This window comes from Pygocentrus nattereri, chromosome 6 (genome assembly GCF_015220715.1).
Source record: "Pygocentrus nattereri isolate fPygNat1 chromosome 6, fPygNat1.pri, whole genome shotgun sequence".
Taxonomy (NCBI): Eukaryota; Metazoa; Chordata; class Actinopteri; order Characiformes; family Serrasalmidae; genus Pygocentrus; species Pygocentrus nattereri.
In genome coordinates, this window is record NC_051216.1 from 4,213,657 (window position 1) to 4,239,308 (window position 25,652).

Consider the following 25,652-nt stretch of genomic DNA (forward strand, 5'->3'; position numbering starts at 1 on the left):
GGGTGGTGGGTCGTTCTCAACACTGCAGTAACACCGACGTGGTGGTGGTGTGTTAGTGTGTGTTGCGCTGAGACCACAAGATGACGACAAGACATCCGACCACAACTTCAGAGATCTACGAGCTTAATTTTGAACGTTTGGCAACCTAAACTATAAAACGGCAGCACGGCAATGAATTCCTGCATTCCTGAATTCCTCAGCGAGTGAGTTAGCAAGGCTCTTAACAACAGCGGCGTCGTGTGTTTTATGGAATCTCCACTTCTTCCGTTCTTCGTGGCTTTCTTCCTTCCTTCTTTTAAGTTAACGCAGGCATTGACTGGAGAGCGCTACTGTAAGGTAGGCCTTTGATGAAGCCTCCACTCTTAATGAAACCTTTATTGATTTCTCATTGCAGGGAATCATTGCTTTCTCTCTGAAGCTCTCGGTGTGAAGTTCCCACGTTTGGCTCCGTGGGGAGACTTTATTGTTCCGTCCACTGGAGGATCCTTGACAGATTTATCGATGTGAATCGAGCAAACATGAGCCTCTTCATCTGAAACCGCTCCAGATTCCTCAACCCCTCGGAACGTAGCCGGCTGGTGGCAAACGAAGACGGACCAACGTTTTGGGAGTAATAACGTTGTTTTTTCAGAAAAGAGGGATGAAGGCTGGAATATGATAATTGTACTAATAAAATAAATAAATAGCTGTCTGAGATGAATAATTAATATATAATAATAATTAATAATGCCACGCGGTTCAATTCAGTCAGAGAGGGTGGAGTTATGGGGATTATGCTACCTCATCATCTAATGTAACGGCCATATCTTACATTATTCTTGAATTTTATTTTTCCTGGGTGTCCACGTTTAAGGCGTGTGTGAGTTTATTCACCAAAAAAAAAAAAAAACTATGAATTTCTCCGTGTCCTTTTCCAACCTCTCTTTATTCCTTAGAATTAAACTGATTATTTTTGTTACTCTGATATCAGACTAATATATTTAAATGAGCTCTGTTGGGATTGGATGCTCTGTGTTAGATTTAGTTGAGAAAACAGTTTGGGCTGCTGTTGATGGAACTACAGGCTGAATGGGTGGGGCTAAACCGCTGTAGCTGAATGGGTGGAGCTAAACCGCTGTAGCTGAACGGTGGAGCTAAACCGCTGTAGCTGAATGGGTGCAGCTAAACTGCTGTAGCTGAACGGTGGAGCTAAACCGCTGTAGCTGAACGGTGGAGCTAAACCGCTTTAGCTGAACGGTGGGGCTAAACCGCTGTAGCTGAACGGTGGGGCTAAACCACTTTAGCTGAACGGTGGGGCTAAACCGCTGTAGCTGAACGGTGGGGCTAAACCGCTGTAGCTGAATGGGTGGGGCTAAACCACTTTAGCTGAACGGTGGGGCTAAACCGCTGTAGCTGAACGGTGGGGCTAAACCGCTGTAGCTGAATGGGTGCAGCTAAACTGCTGTAGCTGAATGGGTGGAGCTAAACCGCTGTAGCTGAATGGGTGGAGCTAAACCGCTGTAGCTGAACGGTGGGGCTAAACCGCTGTAGCTGAACGGTGGGGCTAAACCGCTGTAGCTGAACGGTGGAGCTAAACCGCTGTAGCTGAACGGTGGAGCTAAACCGCTGTAGCTGAACGGTGGAGCTAAACAGCTGTAGCTGAACGGTGGAGCTAAACCGCTGTAGCTGAAAGGTGGAGCTAAACCGCTGTAGCTGAACGGTGGAGCTACACCGCTGTAGCTGAACGGTGGAGCTAAACCGCTGTAGCTGAACGGTGGAGCTAAACCGCTGTAGCTGAATGGGTGGAGCTAAACCGCTGTAGCTGAACGGTGGAGCTACACCGCTGTAGCTGAACGGTGGAGCTAAACCGCTGTAGCTGAACGGTGGAGCTAAACCGCTGTAGCTGAATGGGTGGAGCTAAACCGCTGTAGCTGAACGGAGGAGCTAAACCGCTGTAGCTGAACGGAGGAGCTAAACCGCTGTAGCTGAATGGTGGGAGCTAAACAGGCTGTAGCTGAATGGTGGAGCTAAACCGCTGTAGCTGAACGGTGGAGCTAAACCGCTGTAGCTGAATGGGTGGAGCTAAAACCGCTGTAAGCTGAACGGTGGAGCTAAACCGCTGTAGCTGAACGGTGGAGCTAAACCGCTGTAGCTGAACGGTGGGGCTAAACCCGCTGTAGCTGAACGGTGGAGCTACACCGCTGTAGCTGAACGGTGGAGCTAAACCGCTGTAGCTGAATGGGTGGAGCTAAACCGCTGTAGCTGAACGGTGGGGCTAAACCGCTGTAGCTGAACGGTGGGGCTAAACCGCTGTAGCTGAATGGGTGCAGCTAAACCGCTGTAGCTGAATGGGTGGAGCTAAACCGCTGTAGCTGAATGGGTGGAGCTAAACCGCTGTAGCTGAATGGGTGGAGCTAAACCGCTGTAGCTGAATGGGTGGAGCTAAACCGCTGTAGCTGAATGGGTGGAGCTAAACCGCTGTAGCTGAACGGTGGGGCTAAACCGCTGTAGCTGAACGGTGGGGCTAAACCGCTGTAGCTGAATGGGTGCAGCTAAACCGCTGTAGCTGAATGGGTGGAGCTAAACCGCTGTAGCTGAATGGGTGGAGCTAAACCGCTGTAGCTGAACGGTGGGGCTAAACCGCTGTAGCTGAAAGGTGGAGCTAAACCGCTGTAGCTGAATGGGCTAATTCAGTGGAGTTGAGCTAAAGTGGGTGGAGATAAAGTGCTGTTGGCTGAATGGGCTGGGCTGAGTAGAGATAAGTAAAGGGTGTTAGTTTTGTGACATCACAAAAACAGTGAACTGCAAACAAGCCGAATGATACGTTTCCAAACTTTAAGTGCTTATAAACTGGAGTTTTACCTGTTTTTGGCCGATTAACGCAGACGCGTTTTCGTTTTTCCAGCCGTCTTGTTTCACCGTATGAACGTTTGTCGATGTACTGAGGGCTCGTTTTGTTTCTGGACGCAGAGGGAAGTGGACTGTAGTGGGCTTTGTAGCTAGAGAGGAAAAAAGCCCATTCAAATGCCAAAACTGTCACGAAACAGCAAAGCAGCAGTCAATTCGTCAGGATGAAGCATTCGGTTGTCAGTCTGAGGAGCATATCTCAAAGCCGTACACACAGACAAGCTTATCTGGGGTTTTTTCCCTTCGTTTCCCGAGAGAAATCAGTCTTCAGCACGAGGAGCCTTTCAACAGAGCTCGTGTGTAATCTGCAGCAATTAGGTGGACTTCGCCTTCTTCCTCCACAGGACTGCGATTCCCCTCGACTGGACGGTTTTTTCTGTCTCTCTAACAAGACCGGTCATCAATTTTCATCTGTTTACACTCTTTCCTCCGCTGTAAAACTATCACGCGTTCACGGCGGATCTATTTCCGTAATAAAACGGATCAATAAACGCCTTCGTTTTTTAGAAAATAAAATGCTTTGACGCACCGTGCGCGGCTTCTAATTTGTGTTCGTGACTAAAGGGTGAAGCCGCACATTTGCCTGACTGATTCAGGCCTGTAAGAAAAAGGAGGGAGGAAAAATAAATAAATAAATAAATAAATAACAGCCCACAACAAATTGGAGCCTGTACATTTCTGCAACGCTGCGGGGAGGAGAGGAGACGCTTCTGGCGATGACGAATTCAAACCTGAACGAAAACCTTAACACCTATAAAATAGGCTGGAGCGCAGGGCACTGACACACACGCTTAATTGCAGATCCACTGCAGGGAAACGGCACCCGGCAGCAGCGCCCGTCTCTGAAGATAACACCTCTCACCAGGTCAGCTACCGCTGCTTTTTTGAAGTATGGTGGCAAATTAGAGGCAAAAATGTGCCATGATTTGAAGGCAGGGGTGCAACACTGAAGAGCATTAGGCTGTCAGTGACAGTGGTGCTTCTCCATGCTGAGCACAGCCTCGAGCAATCAGCATACGCTCATTACAGTGGATGGCATTACCGCATCGCTGCTGTCAGAGGAAAACCTCGTATCTCCAAAAGGGTAAATTTACAGGAGAAGCAGAAAACATAATACAACACAACACACTACACCACAACACACTACACCACAATACAACACACTACACCACAATACACTACAACACATTACAGTACACTACACCACAACACACTACACCACAACACACTACACCACAATACAACACACTACACCACAACACACTACACCACAACACACTACACCACAATACACTACACTACACCACAATACAACACACTACACCACAATACACTACAACACTACACCACAATACACTACAACACATTACAGTACACTACACCACAATACACTACAACACATTACAGTACACTACACCACAATACACTACAACACATTACAGTATACTACACCACAATACACTACAACACATTACAGTACACTACACCACAATACACTACAACACATTACAGTATACTACACCACAATACACTACAACACATTACAGTACACTACGCCACAATACAACACACTACACCACAATACACTACAACACAATACAATACACTACACCACAACACACTACACCACAATACAACACACTACACCACAATACACTACAACACTACACCACAATACACTACAACACATTACAGTACACTACACCACAATACACTACAACACATTACAGTACACTACACCACAATACACTACAACACATTACAGTACAACACACCACAATTCACTACCCTACACTACAGAGTACAATACAATACAACACTACATTACATTACACAACCCTACAATACCATACACCACAATACACTACACTACAATACACTACACTACACTACAACACACTACACTACAACACAATACACGAGTGCAGTACATGACAATCAGTACTTCACTCAGTGCTGAGTCTCAACGCTTGTCTTCCACGTGCATTGGAGGATGGCGGGTCAGGCCGAGCTGTACTCGAAGCTCGAAGGCCTCACTTTCATAAAGTAATAGAATTTCTTAGAAATGTGGATTTTTCACTACAGCCTGATGTCTAAAACATAACAATGCATCGGGGAAAACTTTAGTAAAGGTAATGGTTCTGTTTAGACCCACGAGTCCCACACCGAACATTTCAGGCTTAAACGGTTCTTTGCATGGTGAAACTGTTCCTCAGACTGAGGGAGAAAGTGTGGTGCATGGTTCTGTATAGCACCAAAAAGCTTGGAACAATAGAGGAACCCTTTTCTAAACAAGAGGTTCTATTTTGAGTTATATACAGCACATTCATCATCAAGCTGAAGGCTTTTATGGTGCAAAGAACCCTTTCATCATGCAAAGGGTTTTCTGAGCGTTTACAGGTCTATACAGAACCATTGTCCCTACTAAAGAACCTTTGAAGAACCTTTTTTCAGAGGGCAGGTTGCTTCAAACAGGACTACTCAGTACATTTCTACCATTTCCGGTCCGGTATGTCAAAATATTTACCTGTGATTTTGAAATAATCACTTATTTTCATAAAATATCAACTTAGTAGTTCCAAATAATGATTCACTATGCTAAAATATCGACTTAGTATTTCAAAATAATGAATCATTTTCATAAAATATTGACTTGGAATTTTGAAATAATGAGTTGGTAGGTCAAAATAATGACTTGGTATCTTGAAAAATAATTAGTGATGTTCTTGAAGGTTAATAACACAAACTCAACATCTCAAATAAACTCAATTTTTCATTCAAAGCCATAATTTTGAGATAGTCAAAATTTAAAACAATAATAATTAATTATTATGAGATATTAAGTCAATATTTAAAACAATAGTAATAATCGATTATTTTGGGATACTACATCAATATTTAAAGAGAATAAGTCATGACTTTATGTATTTAGTTAATATCCATAAAAACCCTTTTTACAGTCCCTACAGGTTGTTATGAAACCCTGTTTCCAGCTACAGGAGAAAACTAAACAATCGCTGAAGTCATTTTTGGGCCTTTTTCATTTCTGGTATGTAAAAATATTGATTTTTTTTCCAAATAATGGCCTTTTTTTCATTGTTTAACAAACATAGGCTTTTACATTTAAAAGGTAATTATTTTGAGATTCTAAGTCAATATTTAAATAAACAAATGCTTTGAAGAGCTGAGCCAGTATTTTGGAAACACGTCATAATTCTGAGGTGCCAAGTCAATATTTTGACACACCGCCACAAACAGAGAAGGAGAAAAACAACCACGGGTGATGTTTCCTCCTCTTCCTGGCAGGAATGGGCCTCTACAGATTCTCCATGATCTGGTCTGAAACTGGACCAGAACTGATCCGAACCCTGCCGTGATTCCTGACTGGCTTTTCTGGCATCACTGAAGGTTTGCAGCCACACGGCCGGGACCGTATACGACCGCGGTAATGAAATCATTCATTCCCATGGAGCAGAGAGCGCAGCTCATCAAGCCCTGCATCACTCAGAGAGCCGGCGCTGCACAGCACAGCGGAATGGGGTGCGTTCCCTATTCCTCGTCACTCTAATGTCCTGCCCACACGCTGGGAGGGATAGAGGTCTCGGAAAAAGATCAATGGGAACATATTTTTCCTTCCGCAAGCGTGCATGAATAAACACGATCTGTCATTCTGTGGTACAAATCATTTAAACTGATCCCTCAAACTACAGAGTTACTGTGACTTCGTACATTATTCTCCAACCTGCTGAGGGGTAAGGAGCAAACATTAAAGGGGAACTCCACAGAATTCTACACAATTCCTGCATAACTCCTTGTGTGAGGTGTAATCAGAGAGATCCAGAGGGTTTGGTGTGAAGTGGTTCAGACGTCTTTACGGTGGTGGTGATGGGAACCAGGCATCGCCATGACTACAACACAGATATAGACACTTTATTTACCATCCAGAACCACCAGAGAACCTACACGAGTCTTCTGAGCTTATATGGAATGTTGATGATGGAAAACAGTGGAAAATCTGGAATAATGAGTTTTCTTTGGGGACTATTTTGTCGCACAGCGCCCTGCATGTCTCCCTCCACCATGAATGGAGTTGAAGTTCTCTAAACTATCATACAACCCCAATTCCAGTGAAGTTGGGACGTTGTGTAGAACAAATAAAAACAGAATATGATTATTTGCAAATCCTTTTCAACCAATATTCAATTGAATCCACTACAAAGACGAGATGTTTAATGTTCAAACAGATAAACTTTATTGTTTTTTGCAAATATTCACTCATTTTGAATTTGATGCCTGCAACACGTTCCAGAGAAGTTGGGACAGGGGCGTGTTTCCCACTGTGTTACATCACCTTTCCTTTAACACTCAATAAGCGTTTGGGAACTGAGGACACTGATTGTTGAAGCTTTGTAGGTGGAATTCTTTCCCATTCCTGCTTGATGTCCAGCTTCAGCTGCTCAGCAGTCCGGGGTCTCCGCTGTCGTATTTTGAGCTTCATAATGTGCCACACATTTTCAATGGGAGACGGTCTGGACTGCAGGCAGGCCAGTCTAGTACCCGCACTCTTTTACTACGAAGCCACGCTGTTGGAACACGTGCAGAATGTGGCTTGGCATCGTCTTGCTGAAATAAGCAGGACGTCCCTGAAAAAGACGTTGCTTGGACGGCAGCAGATGTTGCTCCAAAACCTGTATGTACCTTTCAGCATTAATGGTGCCTTCACAGATGTGTAGGTTACCCCTGCCATGGGCACTAACACCCCCCCCCACACCATCAGAGATGCTGGCTTTTGAACTTTGGGCTGAGAACAATCCGGACAGTCCTTTTCCTCTTTGGCCTGGAGGACACGACGTCCATGATTTCCAGAAACAGTGTGAAATGTGGACGCGTCAGACCACAGGACACTTTTCCACTCTGCGTCAGTCCATCTCAGATGAGCTCGGCCCAGAGAAGCCGGCGGCGTTTCTGGGTAGTGTTGATATGTGGCTTCGCTTTGCATGGCAGAGTTTTAACCTGCACTTGTAGATGGAGCGACGAACTGAGTTCACTGACAGTGGTTTTCCGAAGTGTTCCCGAGCCCCTGTGGGAATATCCGTTACAGAATGATGTGGGTTTTTAATGCAGTGCCATCTGAGGGGTCGAAGGTCACGGGCATTCAGTGTTGGTTTTCTGCCTTGCTGCTTACCTGCAGAGATTTCTCCAGATTCTCTGGATCTTCTGATGATATTATGGACTGTAGATGATGAAATCCCTAAATTCCTGCAGTTGCACGTTGAGAAACGTTGTTCTTAAACTGTTGGACTATTTGCTCACGCAGTTGTTCACTAAGTGGTGAACCTCGCCCGTCCTTGCTTGTGAGCGACTGAGCCTTTCAGGGAGGCTCCCTTTATACCCAATCATGACCCTCACCTGTTTCCAATTAACCTGTTCACCTGTGGAATGTTCCCAACAGGTGTTTTTTGAGCATTCCTCAACTTTCCCAGTCTTTTGTTGCCCCTGTCCCAACTTCTTTGGAACGTGTCGCAGGCATCAAATTCAAAATTAGTGAATATTTGCTAAAAACAATAAAGTTTATCCGTCTGAACATTAAATATCTCGTCTTTGTAGTGGATTGAATTGAATATCGGTTGTAAAGGATTTGCAAATCATCGTATTCTGTTTTTATGTTCTACACAACGATCCTACTTCACTGGAATTGGGGTTGTAAAACAGCGTCTCAGTCATCAGGCAGTGAATTCAGAACCAGGTCATGTAGGAACTTTCTGTGAGGAGCTTTTAGAGGGAGACGTCTGGTTCCTATCACCACCACTGTGAGCAGCTCTGACTCGGTCAGCTTATCTAGAACAGAGCGTTTCACACCAAACCGCTCTGAACCGCTCTGTTGACATCTTAACCACGGACCTTTTGGAAAATCGGTTCCCCTTTAACGAAAACAGCTGTACAAATGTGTAATAATCAGATTACAGCTGGAGCGCCGCTGCCATGCGATGCATTAAACTGAAGTTATTGGAAGAAGAGAGCATTCATTAGGAGGCGCCATCTGGACATTGGACAAAAGGGTGGATGAAAAAAAGTATCCAGTACTGAGAAAATGAACGCGCCACTCAGAGAGGGGTTTATGTTTGATGGGGAAACGTCGCCTCAGTAACGAGGAGCATTTCCAGGCACCCGGGCTGTGATTAGGGAAGAATCAGGGGTTGATTTATCAGCGATGAGAACCGAGGGTTTCAATCAGGACTGCGGCCAGGGTCAAACGGAATAAATCAGATGTGTTAGCTGGAGGAAAAGCTGGAGGCCCACAGTGGCAGCTTTCATTGAATCATCAGCACAAGAGTAGCGAGATAAGCGGACCCTTCAGATTTTACAGGCGGGGGGAGGGACGGGACGATTTCCGCAGAATTAAACCCAGGAAAACCCAGACCAAGGCGTTCATAGTCTCACAACCACTCGGTCAGCAGCTCGGGGTCAGTTTACTGTGGGATAAACCAGGCGTGACCCAGCAAAGGCAGGAAAACAGGAATTCTCCGTTTCAAACTCACTTCTAAATGTATTAATCATCATATTTGAGCGGTTCAAATGACGAAACATCAGCAGCTGCTTGTTATACAGTTTACATGAAAGCCACTGAAAGCACCTTCAGCTTTCACAGCGGATACAGGTTCTCATGAAAACCCGTTTCCACCAGATAGACGAGAAAATCATCCGTGTTTTTGTTTCTTATTTATTTATTTAATTGCTTTTCCCTCTCATTTCCCATTTCTGGTACATAAGGATATTTACTTATTACCTCCAAATAATAGCCTGCTTTCTAAAATGATTTAGCAGTTTAAAATAAGATGGTTTGTCAAAATATTGTCTCATTATTTTGAAATACTGACTTATCTTCTTGAAATAATGAGCTGGTATGTCAAAATGTAGTAAAAACGCATTGCGTCAAAATAGTAAATTAGCATGTCAAAATAATGACTCAAAATTCCTGGACATGAACACTAACATCTCAAAATAATATCAAGTGGTCTAGAAAGTTGGGCATTTTGTGAAATTGAGTCAATATACAAAACAAAAATAATAATGTTTAATAATATTTATATTTTATGTCCAAATGATGAATAATTTATCAGATATTGACTTAGAATTTTTAAACAAAGAGTTAGTGTCAAAATATTGATGACTTCTCTTAAAATACTGACTGTTGAAATATTGACTTATATTCTTGAAAGATTAACTTAGCATCTCAAAATAATGATTTATTTTCCTATTTTGACAACAATTGGAAATGATATGAGTTACTACACTGCAATGATGACTTATTGTGCTAAATAACAGTTAAAAATTAAAAACGACAAAGATCAATATCTCAAGATAACCTTAATTTGTCATTATTAAGATATTAAGTCAATATTTCAAGCAAATAACTCGTTATTTTGAGATACTAATTTGATATTTAAAGAGATAATTCTTTGAGGAGCTCAGCCAAAAGTTTGAGAAAATAAGTCGTGATTTTATTATATTAATATCTGAAAATACTTACAGGTTCTTATGACCGCCTTCACCAGCTAGAGGAGAAAGGATCACCTATGGTTTTCATTTGTTTTTGTTTTTTTTTCCCCTTTTTGTATTTCTGATGTGTAACTATATTAATTTATTATTTCCAAATAATGACTATTTTCATAAACTATTGACTCAGCAACTTAACCTAATGAAATGTGTCAAAATGCTGTCTTCCTATTTCAAAATAATGACTTATGTTCATAAAATATTGACTTAAATTTGAAAAAAAAATTAGTTGGCATGTCAAATCTTGCAATAATGGTATATTTTCTTAAAATATTGACTTACTATGTCAAAATAATTACGTGTTTTCTTGAAATTTTAACTTAGCATCTCAAAAATAATGACCTGTTTTCATATTTTGACTTGGCAACTTTAAATATTAACTCAGTATCTCAACACCTTGACCTGTATCAATGATTTACTAGGCTGAATAATAGTCAATTAATATTGACTATTAAATTAATTAAACTATTAATTAATAAATTAATAACACGTTACTCATTACGCAACATCTCATTTTCCATAAAGCCAGTCATTATTTTCGACATTAAGTCAATATTTAAAACAAATAAGTGATTATTTTGAGATACTTGGTCGATTTCTTTTGCAATGCAAGAGACATTTAAGCTTCTTTCATGCTTCAAATAAGTAAAGTCGGCCACTTTAAAGCCAGCTTTAGGTTTCTGTCCGAATCTCTTGTAGGGTTTAAAATTCAGTAGTAAAACAGTTTTCCTCACTTTTCCATTCATCTCTTACTCTTTCCAGCCTGACCTTTAGAAACACTGTATTGTGACTCGCGTATGGAGCCATGCACTTTGAAAAATAACCAAACCAAATGTGAAACGGGGCGACTAGTTTTCTAATACGCTTAAATTCTGAAGGGATTTTACTGTGCAGAGCAGAAGACGGCCACCAAGCACCCTCCTCTCCACAGCCTGCCCAGGGAGCAGAGGAAAAGTGGCCGGTCCTCATGAACTCTAATGAGAGCGCTTTGTTTAAAGAGCTAAATGATCCTTGCGCTGCCCACAGCCTTGGGTGCCCTCGCGTCTCTGTTGCACAAAGATGAAGGTCAAGCCTAAAGCACACACTCTAATGTGAATGGACTCTCAGACTGGCCGGCTCAGCGGGAAAATCACTCCACCTGAAACTATGGGAAGCTTGTTCAACCCGGGAAGCTGGATAAGCAAACTGTAAAAACCTCTGGCGACTGCCTCGCGCACAAAGCATTAAGACGTGACAAATGTCACGCCTTTCAGTCTCCATAAACCCACAGCGTCCTTGGAGAGGTGTTAGTCCAGGCTCATGGCGACATGCTCACGAGCCATAATGCAGTACACAGACACTGGAGGTGAAGTAATCTGACACGTCTAATAGAGCAGCAGAACTGAGAGATGCGCCACCGTTTCCCGGAAAAGGAAGAGACAACAGTCTCACGGGGGGGCATGGTGGGCTCAGGGGAACCGAAAGTTCAAGAGCCAGTCATGTACAACATAACCCACAATGACGATCCAGGTGAGATGTAATAATTCATACACAGGTTGAGTTGCTCAGCCTGTTGATTTGGAAAATAAAGCACAGTGAAACAAGCATGGATGAGGTTTTAGGTGGTTTCTAAGAGTAGCTGGCCACTTTATTAGAAACACCTACTTTGTGCTTCCACTCACTGGCCACTTTTTTTTCTATATTGAAACATGAACACCCAAAGAATCCTTGATTAAGTGGTTCTTGGCGTGGTGAAAAGGTTGTTCAGGTTGATGGAGCACGTGCTGTATATGGTTCTATACAGCACCAAAAAGGATTCGGCTAGTGTTACGATTACAAGATAAGATAAGATAAGATGATCCTTTATTAGTCCCACAGCGGGGAAATTCACAGTATTACAGCAGCAGCAGAGTAACAGAAGTAAGGCACTCAGTAGTAGAAACGGGAAACAGTATAAACCTTATCAACATTATAAATAATAAAAATTAAACTATTTACAGTAAAATAAGGATAATAATAAAATAAAATAAAATAAGAGTTGCATATAAATCTGTATTGCACTTTGTATATGTATCGTATGTGGTCTACTGGGAGCAGTGCTGGTTGTACAGTCTCACAGCAGCAGGAAGGAAGGACCTGCGATAGCGCTCCTTCACACACTTTGGGTGAAGGAGCCGGTCACTGAAGGAGCTGCCCAGTGCTGCCAGAGTCTCACGCAGGGGGTGGGAGTCGTTCTCCAGCTTGTTCAGCATCCTCCTTTCTCCCACCGCCTGCACTGGGTCTAGAGGAGTTCCCAGGACTGAGCCGGCCCTCCTGACCAGTTTGTCCAGTTTCTTCCTGTCTGCAGTGGAGATGCTGCCGCCCCAGCAGACCACTCCATAGAGGATGGCTGATGCCACCACTGTGTCAAAAAAGGTCCTCAGGAGTGGCCCCTGCACTCCAAATGACCTCAGTCTCCTCAGCAGGTAGTCTGCTCTGTCCTCTCCTGTAAGGTGCAGCCGTGTTGTCTGACCAGTCCAGTTTACAGTTAAGGTGCACACCCAGGTACTTATAAGAGTCCACTCTTTCAGTGTCCGTTCCCTGGATGTTCACTGCTGGAGGGGGATGTGTGCGCCTGCGGAAATCCACCTCCAGTTCTTTGGTCTTCCCTGCATTGATCTGCAGGTGATTCCACAGACACCAGTCCACAAAGTCCTGAATCAGTTCTCTGTTCTCTCCATCTCTCCGATCGCTGAGTCATCAGAGAACTTCTGTAGGTGGCAGTTTGGTGAGTTGTACATGAAGTCTGCAGTGTACAGGGTGAAGAGGAACGGTGCTGACACCGTCCCCTGTGGGGCCCCTGTGTTACAGACCACCATGTCGGACACACAGTCCCTACAAGCTGGCAAGAATGGAAGAACCACTTTGTTACTATATAGAACCAGTTTAAAAAAAATACAAAGTGGAAGTACAAGGTGGATGTTTCTAATAAAGTGGTCACTTGGTGGAAATACATTGTAGGTGTTTCTAATAAAGTGGTCACTTGGTGGAAATGCAATGTAGGTGTTTCTAATAAAGTGGTCAACTGGTGGAAATACATTGTAGGTGTTTCTAATAAAGTGGTCAATTGGAAATACATTGTAGGTGCTTCTAATAAAGTGGTCACTTGGTGGAAATGCAATGTAGGTGTTTCTAATAAAGAGAACAGTGATTATATTTATTCTTTGTGGAATTCAACCTCCTTTCTATCCATCCACAGCACGGCTCTCCACCGTCCCCACAACACAATATAAATCACCATTTAAAATTAGCACCAACACAGAGATTAGCCTTATGATATTAAATCAACAGCTACACAATTCCTCTACCCACACACTGTTATGCAAACGCCAGGAGATTTTACATGGAATTTATTAGTAATTCCTAACCAGGCATGTCTCATTTGTTTCCCAGCCTGTCTAATGGTTCCAATCACATGATAATCCCAACCATTTAACATTTGTTTGCTTGACTGATTACATTGATCATCAAAGATATCTACAGTGGAAGCGTGGATAACGGCTCCACCTCTGCAGATCAGCGCAGACGGGTACGTCCAAGAGATTGTGGACACCTCCAGTGTTCTACTGCTGCAGTAACAGCCTCTACTCTTCTAGGAAGGCTAAATGTTGGAACACTGCTGTGGGGATTTGATTGCATTCAGCCATCAGTTGGATGGTCTGTTCTGGATCTCAAACACAACACATCTCAACACTATTGGATGGAGCTCCTTCACTTCCACTGCTCCACAGCCCAGTGCCGGGGGGCTTTATACCCCTCTAGCCCACACTTGGCCCTGGGCATGGAGACCTTATGCTTATTTCCTACTTGCGTTGGTACTCAATCTAATGTGTAAGGCCTTCTGTTCGGCTCCTGAAGTCCTAACCAATAAGCTCACTTGGCTGCATCGGCTTGAATACCACTATTATATATTTTCCACTGAGCGTTTTAAGATTCAACACTTTCTTCCAAGCAAACTTAAAATAAAACAAATAAAATAAAGAAATAAATAAATAATAATAATAATAATAATAATAATAATAATAATAATAATAATAATAATAATAAAAAAGGTATTACTACAGTCCTTACAGAATGCAAAAAAATGATATTAACAAGTGGAATGATGTTACGTTTATTAGTGGACATATCTGATATTCTTCATGGTGAGACTGCTGTAAGCTTATTATAAGAATAACTCATTTCTAGTCATTTTTATGTGTTTAAAGTAATTTTATTTAGTAAAATTATTGTCACTATGTTGGCAGATAATTTCGCTCATTTCAAGAAAAAGGATCTGCTAATGTATGAGATAATTTCACTAACAAAGCTTCTTTAAATAAGAAAAAAACAGCTAACAAGTTAAATAATCGTATAATATTCATGCAATCACCTCAAAATGAGAAATATTAGATTTATGATAATTCCTGTTGTGAAGCTACCTTTTTTTGCAGCGCAGGGTTTAAATAAAAGAAGTGTGAATTTTATTAATGTAAGACAGAGGTTAGCAGGAGATCAGCATAGTAAACAAACGACACGATGATCGAAAGACAAAGAGCGACACAAAAATCGTGATCCCAGTCCGAGCGAAGTTCAAATAGGCAAATATCCAAAACGACCAAAACAGAGGTATCCGAAAAGGGCTAGGCAAAAACGAAAGTCAGCGTAACAATAGTTCAAAAGTCCAAACACGAGAAACAAACGGCACAATCCAAAACGCTCAGCAGGGTTCGGCAGAACAATACTTCGCATTGCCTTAGTGTTCGGCCAGGCCTTAAATTACCCAACCTTTGGGTCTCAAAATAAAGTTCAGGTGGAGGTCCTTAATAATCAGGGGACTTGGATCTCTGCCAGGAGCGGGGTAGGGAGTATGAAGTCATGTGAGACTCCAAAGGATTCTGGGAATTGGAGTCCCTGCCTTGCGAGGCTGAATCCGAGCGCATGACAATTAAATAAAAATGCACCATAAATGACAGATATGCGTGCAGAAATCGAAGGTCTTGAGAGTTCACCATTTATAAGTGAAGTGATACTTTTTTAATCCCACAAACGGGGAAATTCCACCTCCGCATTTAACCCATCCATGAAGTGAAACACCACATACACACTAGTGAATACACACACACTAGGGGGCAGTGAGCACACTTGGCTGGAGTGGTGGGCAGCCCTATCCACAGCGCCCGGGGAGCAGTTGGGGGTCAGGTGTCTTGCTCAAGGACACCTCAGTCGTGGACTGTCGGCGCTGGGGATCGAACCGGCAACCTTCTGGTCACAGGGCTGGTTCCCTGACCTCCAGCCCACGACTGCCCCAATATTGTGTCACAGATGATGCTGTTTATGGTCACCACTGCTAGATCACAGAACAGCTCCACTGATCATAGAACCGACAGACTTAGTCCAATTATAGACCTGTAAATGAAAACAACCAGAGTGTCGTAACTACATAAAAAGGTTTAATCCACGTCCAGGAAAGCCGCCCAAAGTCATTTGGCTGCCGTCACATTTGAATAAGTTTTTTCTCAGGAAGCCATGAGAGGAGAAGCCCTGGAAATAAATCATTCCGGAGGAGAAAAACAGAAATGTCTTCCAACCGAGGCTGAGAGATCCAAGGCCAAAATCAGATTTCACTTCTGCGCACAATCTAGAACAACATATGCAGGACGCTATCTTGCTTCAGAACGACGTAGCCGAGCCCATAAATCTGCAGCCAGCCTCAGCGGTAAGTAATTATTTACCCCGGCTTTGAGGACCGGCTGCAGATTACTATATACATCATTATATGCGATTGCATTCTCCGTGGAGAAGCTTGTCACCAGAGGCCCCGAGATGTATAATCCCCTCACAGAGCATATATTACTCTACTAACAGTCGCATTATTCCAGCTCAGTGTTACAAGCAGCAACTGTTCATTTGTTCCTGATGTAAAGGTGTGCGGTATGATCATTAATGGGAAGTCATAAATGTTTCTCTATAAAAAGGGAAAGTAATATTTATCTCAGCGCTTTATTAAGATGTCAAGACACACAGGGACCTAATGTAAGTATGGAAAAAGCACTGGTGCCTTGGCTAATATTAGACTATAATAAACACTGAAAGAACAGAATTTAGTCAGATGCGAGTCTGACAATCAAAAAGCTACAACTCCTAACAGGTGCAATACACATTCATAGGTGGGAATGAGCAATTTGATGGTCGTTAATGACGTCTTTAGAGGGCGGAGCTGAGCGGCGTTTGTTTATTTGATGGTCGTTAATGACGTCTTTAGAGGGCGGAGCTGAGCGGCGTTTGTTTATTTGATGGTCGTTAATGACGTCTTTAGAGGGCGGAGCTGAGCGGCGTTTGTTTATTTGATGGTCGTTAATGACGTCTTTAGAGGGCGGAGCTGAGCGGCGTTTGTTTATTTGATGGTCGTTAATGACGTCTTTAGAGGGCGGAGCTGAGCGGCGTTTGTTTATTTGATGGTCGTTAATGACGTCTTTAGAGGGCGGAGCTGAGCGGCGTTTGTTTATTTGATGGTCGTTAATGACGTCTTTAGAGGGCGGAGCTGAGCGGCGTTTGTTTATTTGATGGTCGTTAATGACGTCTTTAGAGGGCGGAGCTGAGCGGCGTTTGTTTATTTGATGGTCGTTAATGACGTCTTTAGAGGGCGGAGCTGAGCGGCGTTTGTTTATTTGATGGTCGTTAATGACGTCTTTAGAGGGCGGAGCTGAGCGGCGTTTGTTTATTTGATGGTCGTTAATGACGTCTTTAGAGGGCGGAGCTGAGCGGCGTTTGTTTATTTGATGGTCGTTAATGACGTCTTTAGAGGGCGGAGCTGAGCGGCGTTTGTTTATTTGATGGTCGTTAATGACGTCTTTAGAGGGCGGAGCTGAGCGGCGTTTGTTTATTTGATGGTCGTTAATGACGTCTTTAGAGGGCGGAGCTGAGCGGCGTTTGTTTATTTGATGGTCGTTAATGACGTCTTTAGAGGGCGGAGCTGAGCGGCGTTTGTTTATTTGATGGTCGTTAATGACGTCTTTAGAGGGCGGAGCTGAGCGGCGTTTGTTTATTTGATGGTCGTTAATGACGTCTTTAGAGGGCGGAGCTGAGCGGCGTTTGTTTATTTGATGGTCGTTAATGACGTCTTTAGAGGGCGGAGCTGAGCGGCGTTTGTTTATTTGATGGTCGTTAATGACGTCTTTAGAGGGCGGAGCTGAGCGGCGTTTGTTTATTTGATGGTCGTTAATGACGTCTTTAGAGGGCGGAGCTGAGCGGCGTTTGTTTATTTGATGGTCGTTAATGACGTCTTTAGAGGGCGGAGCTGAGCGGCGTTTGTTTATTTGATGGATGTTAATGACGTCTTTAGAGGGCGGAGCTGAGCGGCGTTTGTTTATTTGATGGAGGTTAATGACGTCTTTAGAGGGCGGAGCTGAGCGGCGTTTGTTTATTTGATGGTCGTTAATGACGTCTTTAGAGGGCGGAGCTGAGCGGCGTTTGTTTATTTGATGGTCGTTAATGACGTCTTTAGAGGGCGGAGCTGAGCGGCGTTTGTTTATTTGATGGTCGTTAATGACGTCTTTAGAGGGCGGAGCTGAGCGGCGTTTGTTTATTTGATGGTCGTTAATGACGTCTTTAGAGGGCGGAGCTGAGCGGCGTTTGTTTATTTGATGGTCGTTAATGACGTCTTTAGAGGGCGGAGCTGAGCGGCGTTTGTTTATTTGATGGTCGTTAATGACGTCTTTAGAGGGCGGAGCTGAGCGGCGTTTGTTTATTTGATGGTCGTTAATGACGTCTTTAGAGGGCGGAGCTGAGCGGCGTTTGTTTATTTGATGGTCGTTAATGACGTCTTTAGAGGGCGGAGCTGAGCGGCGTTTGTTTATTTGATGGTCGTTAATGACGTCTTTAGAGGGCGGAGCTGAGCGGCGTTTGTTTATTTGATGGTCGTTAATGACGTCTTTAGAGGGCGGAGCTGAGCGGCGTTTGTTTATTTGATGGTCGTTAATGACGTCTTTAGAGGGCGGAGCTGAGCGGCGTTTGTTTATTTGATGGTCGTTAATGACGTCTTTAGAGGGCGGAGCTGAGCGGCGTTTGTTTATTTGATGGTCGTTAATGACGTCTTTAGAGGGCGGAGCTGAGCGGCGTTTGTTTATTTGATGGTCGTTAATGACGTCTTTAGAGGGCGGAGCTGAGCGGCGTTTGTTTATTTGATGGTCGTTAATGACGTCTTTAGAGGGCGGAGCTGAGCGGCGTTTGTTTATTTGATAGTCGTTAATGACGTCTTTAGAGGGCGGAGCTGAGCGGCGTTTGTTTATTTGATGGTCGTTAATGACGTCTTTAGAGGGCGGAGCTGAGCGGCGTTTGTTTATTTGATGGTCGTTAATGACGTCTTTAGAGGGCGGAGCTGAGCGGCGTTTGTTTATTTGATGGTCGTTAATGACGTCTTTAGAGGGCGGAGCTGAGCGGCGTTTGTTTATTTGATGGTCGTTAATGACGTCTTTAGAGGGCGGAGCTGAGCGGCGTTTGTTTATTTGATGGTCGTTAATGACGTCTTTAGAGGGCGGAGCTGAGCGGCGTTTGTTTATTTGATGGTCGTTAATGACGTCTTTAGAGGGCGGAGCTGAGCGGCGTTTGTTTATTTGATGGATGTTAATGACGTCTTTAGAGGGCGGAGCTGAGCGGCGTTTGTTTATTTGATGGAGGTTAATGACGTCTTTAGAGGGCGGAGCTGAGCGGCGTTTGTTTATTTGATGGTCGTTAATGACGTCTTTAGAGGGCGGAGCTGAGCGGCGTTTGTTTATTTGATGGTTGTTAATGACGTCTTTAGAGGGCGGAGCTGAGCGGCGTTTGTTTATTTGATGGTCGTTAATGACGTCTTTAGAGGGCGGAGCTGAGCGGCGTTTGTTTATTTGATGGTCGTTAATGACGTCTTTAGAGGGCGGAGCTGAGCGGTGTTTGTTTATTTGATGGTCGTTAATGATGTCTTTAGAGGGCGGAGCTGAGCGGCGTTTGTTTATTTGATGGTTGTTAATGACGTCTTTAGAGGGCGGAGCTGAGCGGCGTTTGTTTATTTGATGGTTGTTAATGACGTCTTTAGAGGGCGGAGCTGAGCGGCGTTTGTTTATTTGATGGTTGTTAATGACGTCTTTAGAAGGCGGAGCTGAGCAGCGCTTGTTTATTTGATGGTTGTTAATGACGTCTTTAGAGGGCGGAGCTGAGCGGCGTTTGTTTATTTGATGGTTGTTAATGATGTCTTTAGAGGGCGGAGCTGAGCGGCGTTTGTTTATTTGATGGTTGTTAATGACGTCTTTAGAAGGCGGAGCTGAGCGGCGTTTGTTTATTTGATGGTTGTTAATGACGTCTTTAGAAGGCGGAGCTGAGCAGCGTTTGTTTATTTGATGGTTGTTAATGACGTCTTTAGAGGGCGGAGCTGAGCGGCGTTTGTTTATTTGATGGTTGTTAATGATGTCTTTAGAGGGCGGAGCTGAGCGGCGTTTGTTTATTTGATGGTTGTTAATGACGTCTTTAGAAGGCGGAGCTGAGCGGCGTTTGTTTATTTGATGGTTGTTAATGACGTCTTTAGAAGGCGGAGCTGAGCAGCGCTTGTTTATTTGATGGTTGTTAATGACGTCTTTAGAGGGCGGAGCTGAGCGGCGTTTGTTTATTTGATGGTTGTTAATGATGTCTTTAGAGGGCGGAGCTGAGCGGCGTTTGTTTATTTGATGGTTGTTAATGACGTCTTTAGAAGGCGGAGCTGAGCAGCGCTTGTTTATTTGATGGTTGTTAATGACGTCTTTAGAGGGCGGAGCTGAGCGGCGTTTGTTTATTTGATGGTTGTTAATGATGTCTTTAGAGGGCGGAGCTGAGCGGCGTTTGTTTATTTGATGGTTGTTAATGACGTCTTTAGAAGGCGGAGCTGAGCGGCGTTTGTTTATTTGATGGTTGTTAATGACGTCTTTAGAAGGCGGAGCTGAGCAGCGTTTGTTTATTTGATGGTTGTTAATGACGTCTTTAGAGGGCGGAGCTGAGCGGCGTTTGTTTATTTGATGGTTGTTAATGATGTCTTTTGTATTATCTGTCTAGGCAGCACCCTAAACATTGTTTTCAAACCTACAAGGCAAACTATATGACCAACTGTACCCCACTTTCCCTCTTACACTCTCAGCTGATGAATTAACAATTACACCCTTGGCACAGAATGAGGTGATCGAGTCCAACAACTTGAAGCAAAACCCCCCAAGCAAGAGCATAATAAACAAATTGTTACTACCCTAAAAAATGTATTTCGTATTTGTACACCATTTGAAAATGCTTGCTACCTTTAACACTGTGTGAACATGACCAATGACATTTTTGAAAAGCAAGGCTTTGGGTCATCAACGATCATTTCTCATCACAGGAGCCAAACTGTCAGGTACCAATAGTGGACCAATAACGGACCCCAGAGGACCCCTATGTTTACAGCCACTTTGTTGTTTTGTGTCTGTCTGGAACAACAGAAACATAAACCTTGTCTGGTTCCATGTGGAGGCCGGAAACACACCGACTTCGTTAAAGGAAACATGAATGATCAAAGACTTATCATCAAAGCCGACGGTTCCTCTTCTGACACAAACGGGTACACAGGAGTGTATTTTTAATCAGAGGGTCCAGGAATCGCTGCTCCTCCAAAACACTCCACCAGCACCAACACCAAGCTGATTCTGCTCAGAGAATCTTAGGATGCTCTTGCTCACAGAATCCTAAATTTAACCTGACAAAATTCTGTCAGAATCAGACCGCAGCCCACAGAATTATGTGAATCTGACTGCAATTATGTGAATTTGACTACAAAACTCCGTCTGAACTCTGCAAAAATTCCGTCTGAACTCAGCTGTAGCCGACAAAATTCCATCTGAACCCGACTGTAGCCCACAAAATGAAATTGTAACATGGCAAATATTTTCTAAATCATGTCCAAAACATCTGTACATGTAGCCAATAGTTAAACGCCATTTAATGCTGTAGTCCTTTCATATAGAACTGGGAGCAGCATACCTGTTTTCCAGGAGTAGTGAGTGTCCTTGGAGAAGTCTGCCCAAACCTGGACGACCACAAGAGCCACGGACAGAAGCAGGAAGTTCCCGGCTCTCCACAGCCAGCCAGTTCCACCAAAGCCATCTTTTAGACTCATAGTCCAGCCCATTGACTTCGTCCTCTCCTAGACCTGAAAGAGGGAAAGGAAACAGAGTTACTTTGGCCAATTACTGCAGCTCACTGGGACAAAAACCTCAAACTGACCACATACAAACAAATTTACACAACCGCTGTACTCGATTTCATTGCGTAGCAGTTTTGGATGGTATTGACACAAAGTAAACACAGTCAAAAGTTTGGAGCTTGTAAACAGGCTTTTCATTTACCATTTACAAAATAATACATATGGAATTATGTTGTGACGAAAAGAAGACTGGTATCTGTAAGTTACTGAGCAGAAAGTCTAATGCCTAGTAATTCCCACCTTTGACCCTAATGCTTCTCCTCACCTTCGTCTCTTTGAATCAGGAGCAGAAAATCAGTCAGGAGTTTAAAATGGGTGATTTCTCTCTCTCTGTAACACTCCCACAGTCTGAGTGATGTAAATATGCCAAGATTAAAAATATCCTCTATTATTGTATTCATCTCATCCAAACCGGCAATCGTGATTCATTTCCAGGTGGTAAAAAAATAGATCTGGAGACACGAGAACATTTTCCTTCTCTTTGTTGAGCTTTGAGGTTTCGCTACAACAGCAACGTTTGGGCAATAGAACATTCTGGGGTCAACAAACTCACCCGTGCATCAAATTCTCTGTTTCTATATCTGTGTCTGTGTCTTTGTGATGTTCCAGCTGAGAAATCCAGTTAAAACCCTTTCTGAATCTGTAGAGCTGCCCTTTCCATTCCAACCCATCATGAGATCCTACGAGACTCACATCCAGAGTTATGAGCCTGTGAAGAGGGGCTGAGATACAAGTCATCTGCCTCTCACCGTGTGGAGCTGCTGGATTCGTGTGTCCGTCTATATTCTGTGTGAAACTGACCGACGGACACTCAGGAGATCACTAAGGACTGACCGTCACGCCGGGAACCCTTCATTCTTCATTCAGTCCACATTGGAGACTCGTGTGAAACGGCGTCAGAGAGTTTCCAGCTGATGAAGCTGCTGCAGCGGGTTTGGAAATTAGTGATGAAGATAATGAAGCGTTTAGATATGAAACAGATGAGGATCCTGTTCCATGAAGAACCTTTAAAAATGTATATCGACCCATAAACACGCAAATAACGTCGTACAGTGTAAAATGTAACAATTGCACTAACTTTGTTTTTTGGGGTTTACTTTACTTTTCTGTTACACTTACTAATGTAAATCTAGTAACACACTATTTCTTGTATAATCAATATATTTTATGTTTGTATAATTTTATGTTCACTATTTTTATAGCAAAAAAGTAATAAAGGTGTCTTACAGGTGTGTACAGACAGGCTTGGGTTCACTCTCTTTTGCTTTTCATGCAACTTTTGGCAACTTTGGACATTCAAATGGGATCTTTGAGTTGAATCAACCTCTTGCAGCTTAGTTTAGTTTGTTAATACTTCGCAGCTTTATTTGATGAAAGCTTGGTCAATGCAGCCTTGAGTAGAACTTCCTATTGGCTCTTGGTGGCATTTTGGGCATGTCTTTCCACCTTGTTTAACCTACCATCTCTGTAGTCGCTGTCCCCAACCTACCTTCCCTGGGCACTTGCTTATTTTCTAAACTTTGGAGCTCATCTGATCTCAGTCAGTATTGACCTCAGATCAGTGCTGAATAAGCTGCCATGACCCCACCTGCTGAGTGTGGTTCTGATCACTTCGGACCACCTGTGCATTCTGCGCTGTATGGTCAGTGTTGGGCGAGATGGTTCAGTGCAGTGTTAAGTTAAATTGTTTAAGGCAGTCTTATTAAATGTCCTGCTTTTCAGTATAAATTTGTCAAAATTAAAGCAGAGTTTAGCTTTCAATGGAAGAAACAATTAGATGAACTTGAGTGGCTGGAGTTGTGTAAAGGCAGTAAATATAAGTTAGTATATTTAAGTAAATATACTATAAATAAGTAAAAGGCTGGACCCCCTTTTCCCTTCAGAACTGCTTTAATTCTTCATGTCAGACTTTCAACAAGGTGTTGGAAACGTTCCTCAGAGATTCTGGTTGGTTATTTGAGTTCCTGCTGCCTTTCTATCATCTGGAACCAGTCTGCCCGTTCTCCTCTGACCTCTCACATCAACAAGGCATTTTCGTCCACACAACTGACCGCTCACTGGATATTTCCTCTTTTTCGGACCGTTCTCTGTAAACCCTAGAGGTGGTTGTGTGTGAAAATCCCAGGAGATCAGCAGTTTCTGAAATACTCAGACCAGCCCGTCTGGCACCAACAACCACGCCACGTTCAAAGCCCCTTAAATCCCCTTTCTTCCCCTTTCTGATGCTCGGTCTGCACTTCAGGAAGTCGTCTTGACCACCTCTACACGCCTAAATGCAGTGAGTTGCAGCCGTGTGATTGGCTGATTAGCTGTTCAGCAACTGAACAGGTGTACCTAATAAAGTGGCCAGTGAGTGTGTATTATAAGTCCAAAATACTTAATCATTTTAAGATCAAAGGTGAAATTTAATCAGTTTAGTTAAGTGTATACAACAGCAAACAAATGTGGTGCTCATACTCGGGGGAATCACTCAAGGTCAAATGATTGAGTAACCCACACTTAAATGGTTTAAGATCAAATCGGTTTCCGTAAACCATTTACGTTTCCTGAACTCATTAGGTTTTACAGTGTATGCTTAAATGGTTCTTCTCATTGTGAAATGGTTCTTCAGGCTGGAGAATGTGCTGGACATGGTTCTACATGGAACCATGTTGAAAATTGTTCTGTATAGAACCAAAAGGCTTTCTTCCATTGTTACAAGCTTGACTTTGTAACAACAGAAGGAACCCGTTTTGATGCTAGAACTACACACCATGCATTCTCTGTCGATCTGCGGAACCTTTTCAACCTTTTACATTTACAGCATCTGGCTGACGCTCTTATCCAGAACAACTTACAATTTGATCATTTTACACAGGGAGGCCAAGGTGGTGTTGGGAGTCTTGCCCAAGGACTCTTATTGGTATAGTGTAGGGTGTTTACCCAGGTGGGGATTGAACCCCAGTCTACAGTGTAGAAGGCGGAGGTGTTACCCTCTACACTAACCAACCACCCATTGTCTTCACTACTTGTCTTTACTAAAGAACCCCCACCTTAAGAGTGCACAGAATCAATGCTGAATAATATTCAGAAATACTAGATTTCTGCTTTTGTCCACATGTTGAAAATGAGTATCGAGCACTTTGTGACCGTTTTAACTGGACACTAAATAATGGAACAGTTCTATCACGCAAAGAACCATTTAAACATGCCAATGGTTCTTTGCGTATGTTTAGACCTATTGTCTTTACTAAAGAACGTTGGAAAACCCTTTTTTTTTAAATAATATATATCGGTTAATTTTACTCTTCTGTTACATTTACTAATGCAAATCTAGTAACACACGCACTATTTCAACCTGCAAAGAACCATTTAAACATGCACATGGTTCTCTGGGTGTATTTAGACCCATTGTCTTCACTGAAGAACCCTTGAACACCCACCTTATTAAGAGTGTACAGAATCAATACTGAATAATGTACAGAGATATTAGATTTCTGCTTTTGTGCTCATGCTGAAAATGAGTATCGAGCACTTCGTGTCGGTTTTAACCGTTTTTCTGATAGAACCTGCTGTAGGGGAACATCACTGCTCTTTTTTGTGTAAGAGTTATTCCTCTCAGGCGTAATAAAGCGCTCCATCAGAGTCGGGAACGGTGGAGTAAGTCATTTTAAAAGGCTCTGCCACACTCGGAGCTTATTCACGGCAGCGAATTTGTCCCATCCTCTCTCGGACGCATCCAGCACATCACTGTAGCGCGCACCCACGCTACATCTCAGCATTATCTAAATTACGCCTTTGATAGATCGGCCGCGCTCTCAGAAGCTACACGCGATGATGCGCCGCGGCCGGGCGGAGGAAAGTTTTTTATATTGATGGATGAATAGCGATTAAACTTAATCCCACATCTCCCAATTGGTTTTTGGTTGATTTCATTTGGGAAAATTAGATTGTTATCTCGTTGCTTCGGCAGCACCTCACAAATTGGATTTGACAG

The 25,652-nt window shown here is 43.2% G+C and overlaps 1 protein-coding gene across 1 annotated transcript in view; it reads right to left on the bottom strand.

The window, feature by feature from the left end:
* Positions 1-25,652, bottom strand: part of thsd7ba (thrombospondin, type I, domain containing 7Ba) — a 527,193-nt gene that overhangs the window by 342,937 nt on the left and 158,604 nt on the right. The window contains exon 4 of the mRNA XM_037539668.1: positions 21,454-21,622. Within this exon, the coding sequence (XP_037395565.1) occupies positions 21,454-21,601 (148 nt within the window). The 5' untranslated portion in view covers positions 21,602-21,622. The remainder of the gene's footprint in view (positions 1-21,453; positions 21,623-25,652) is intronic.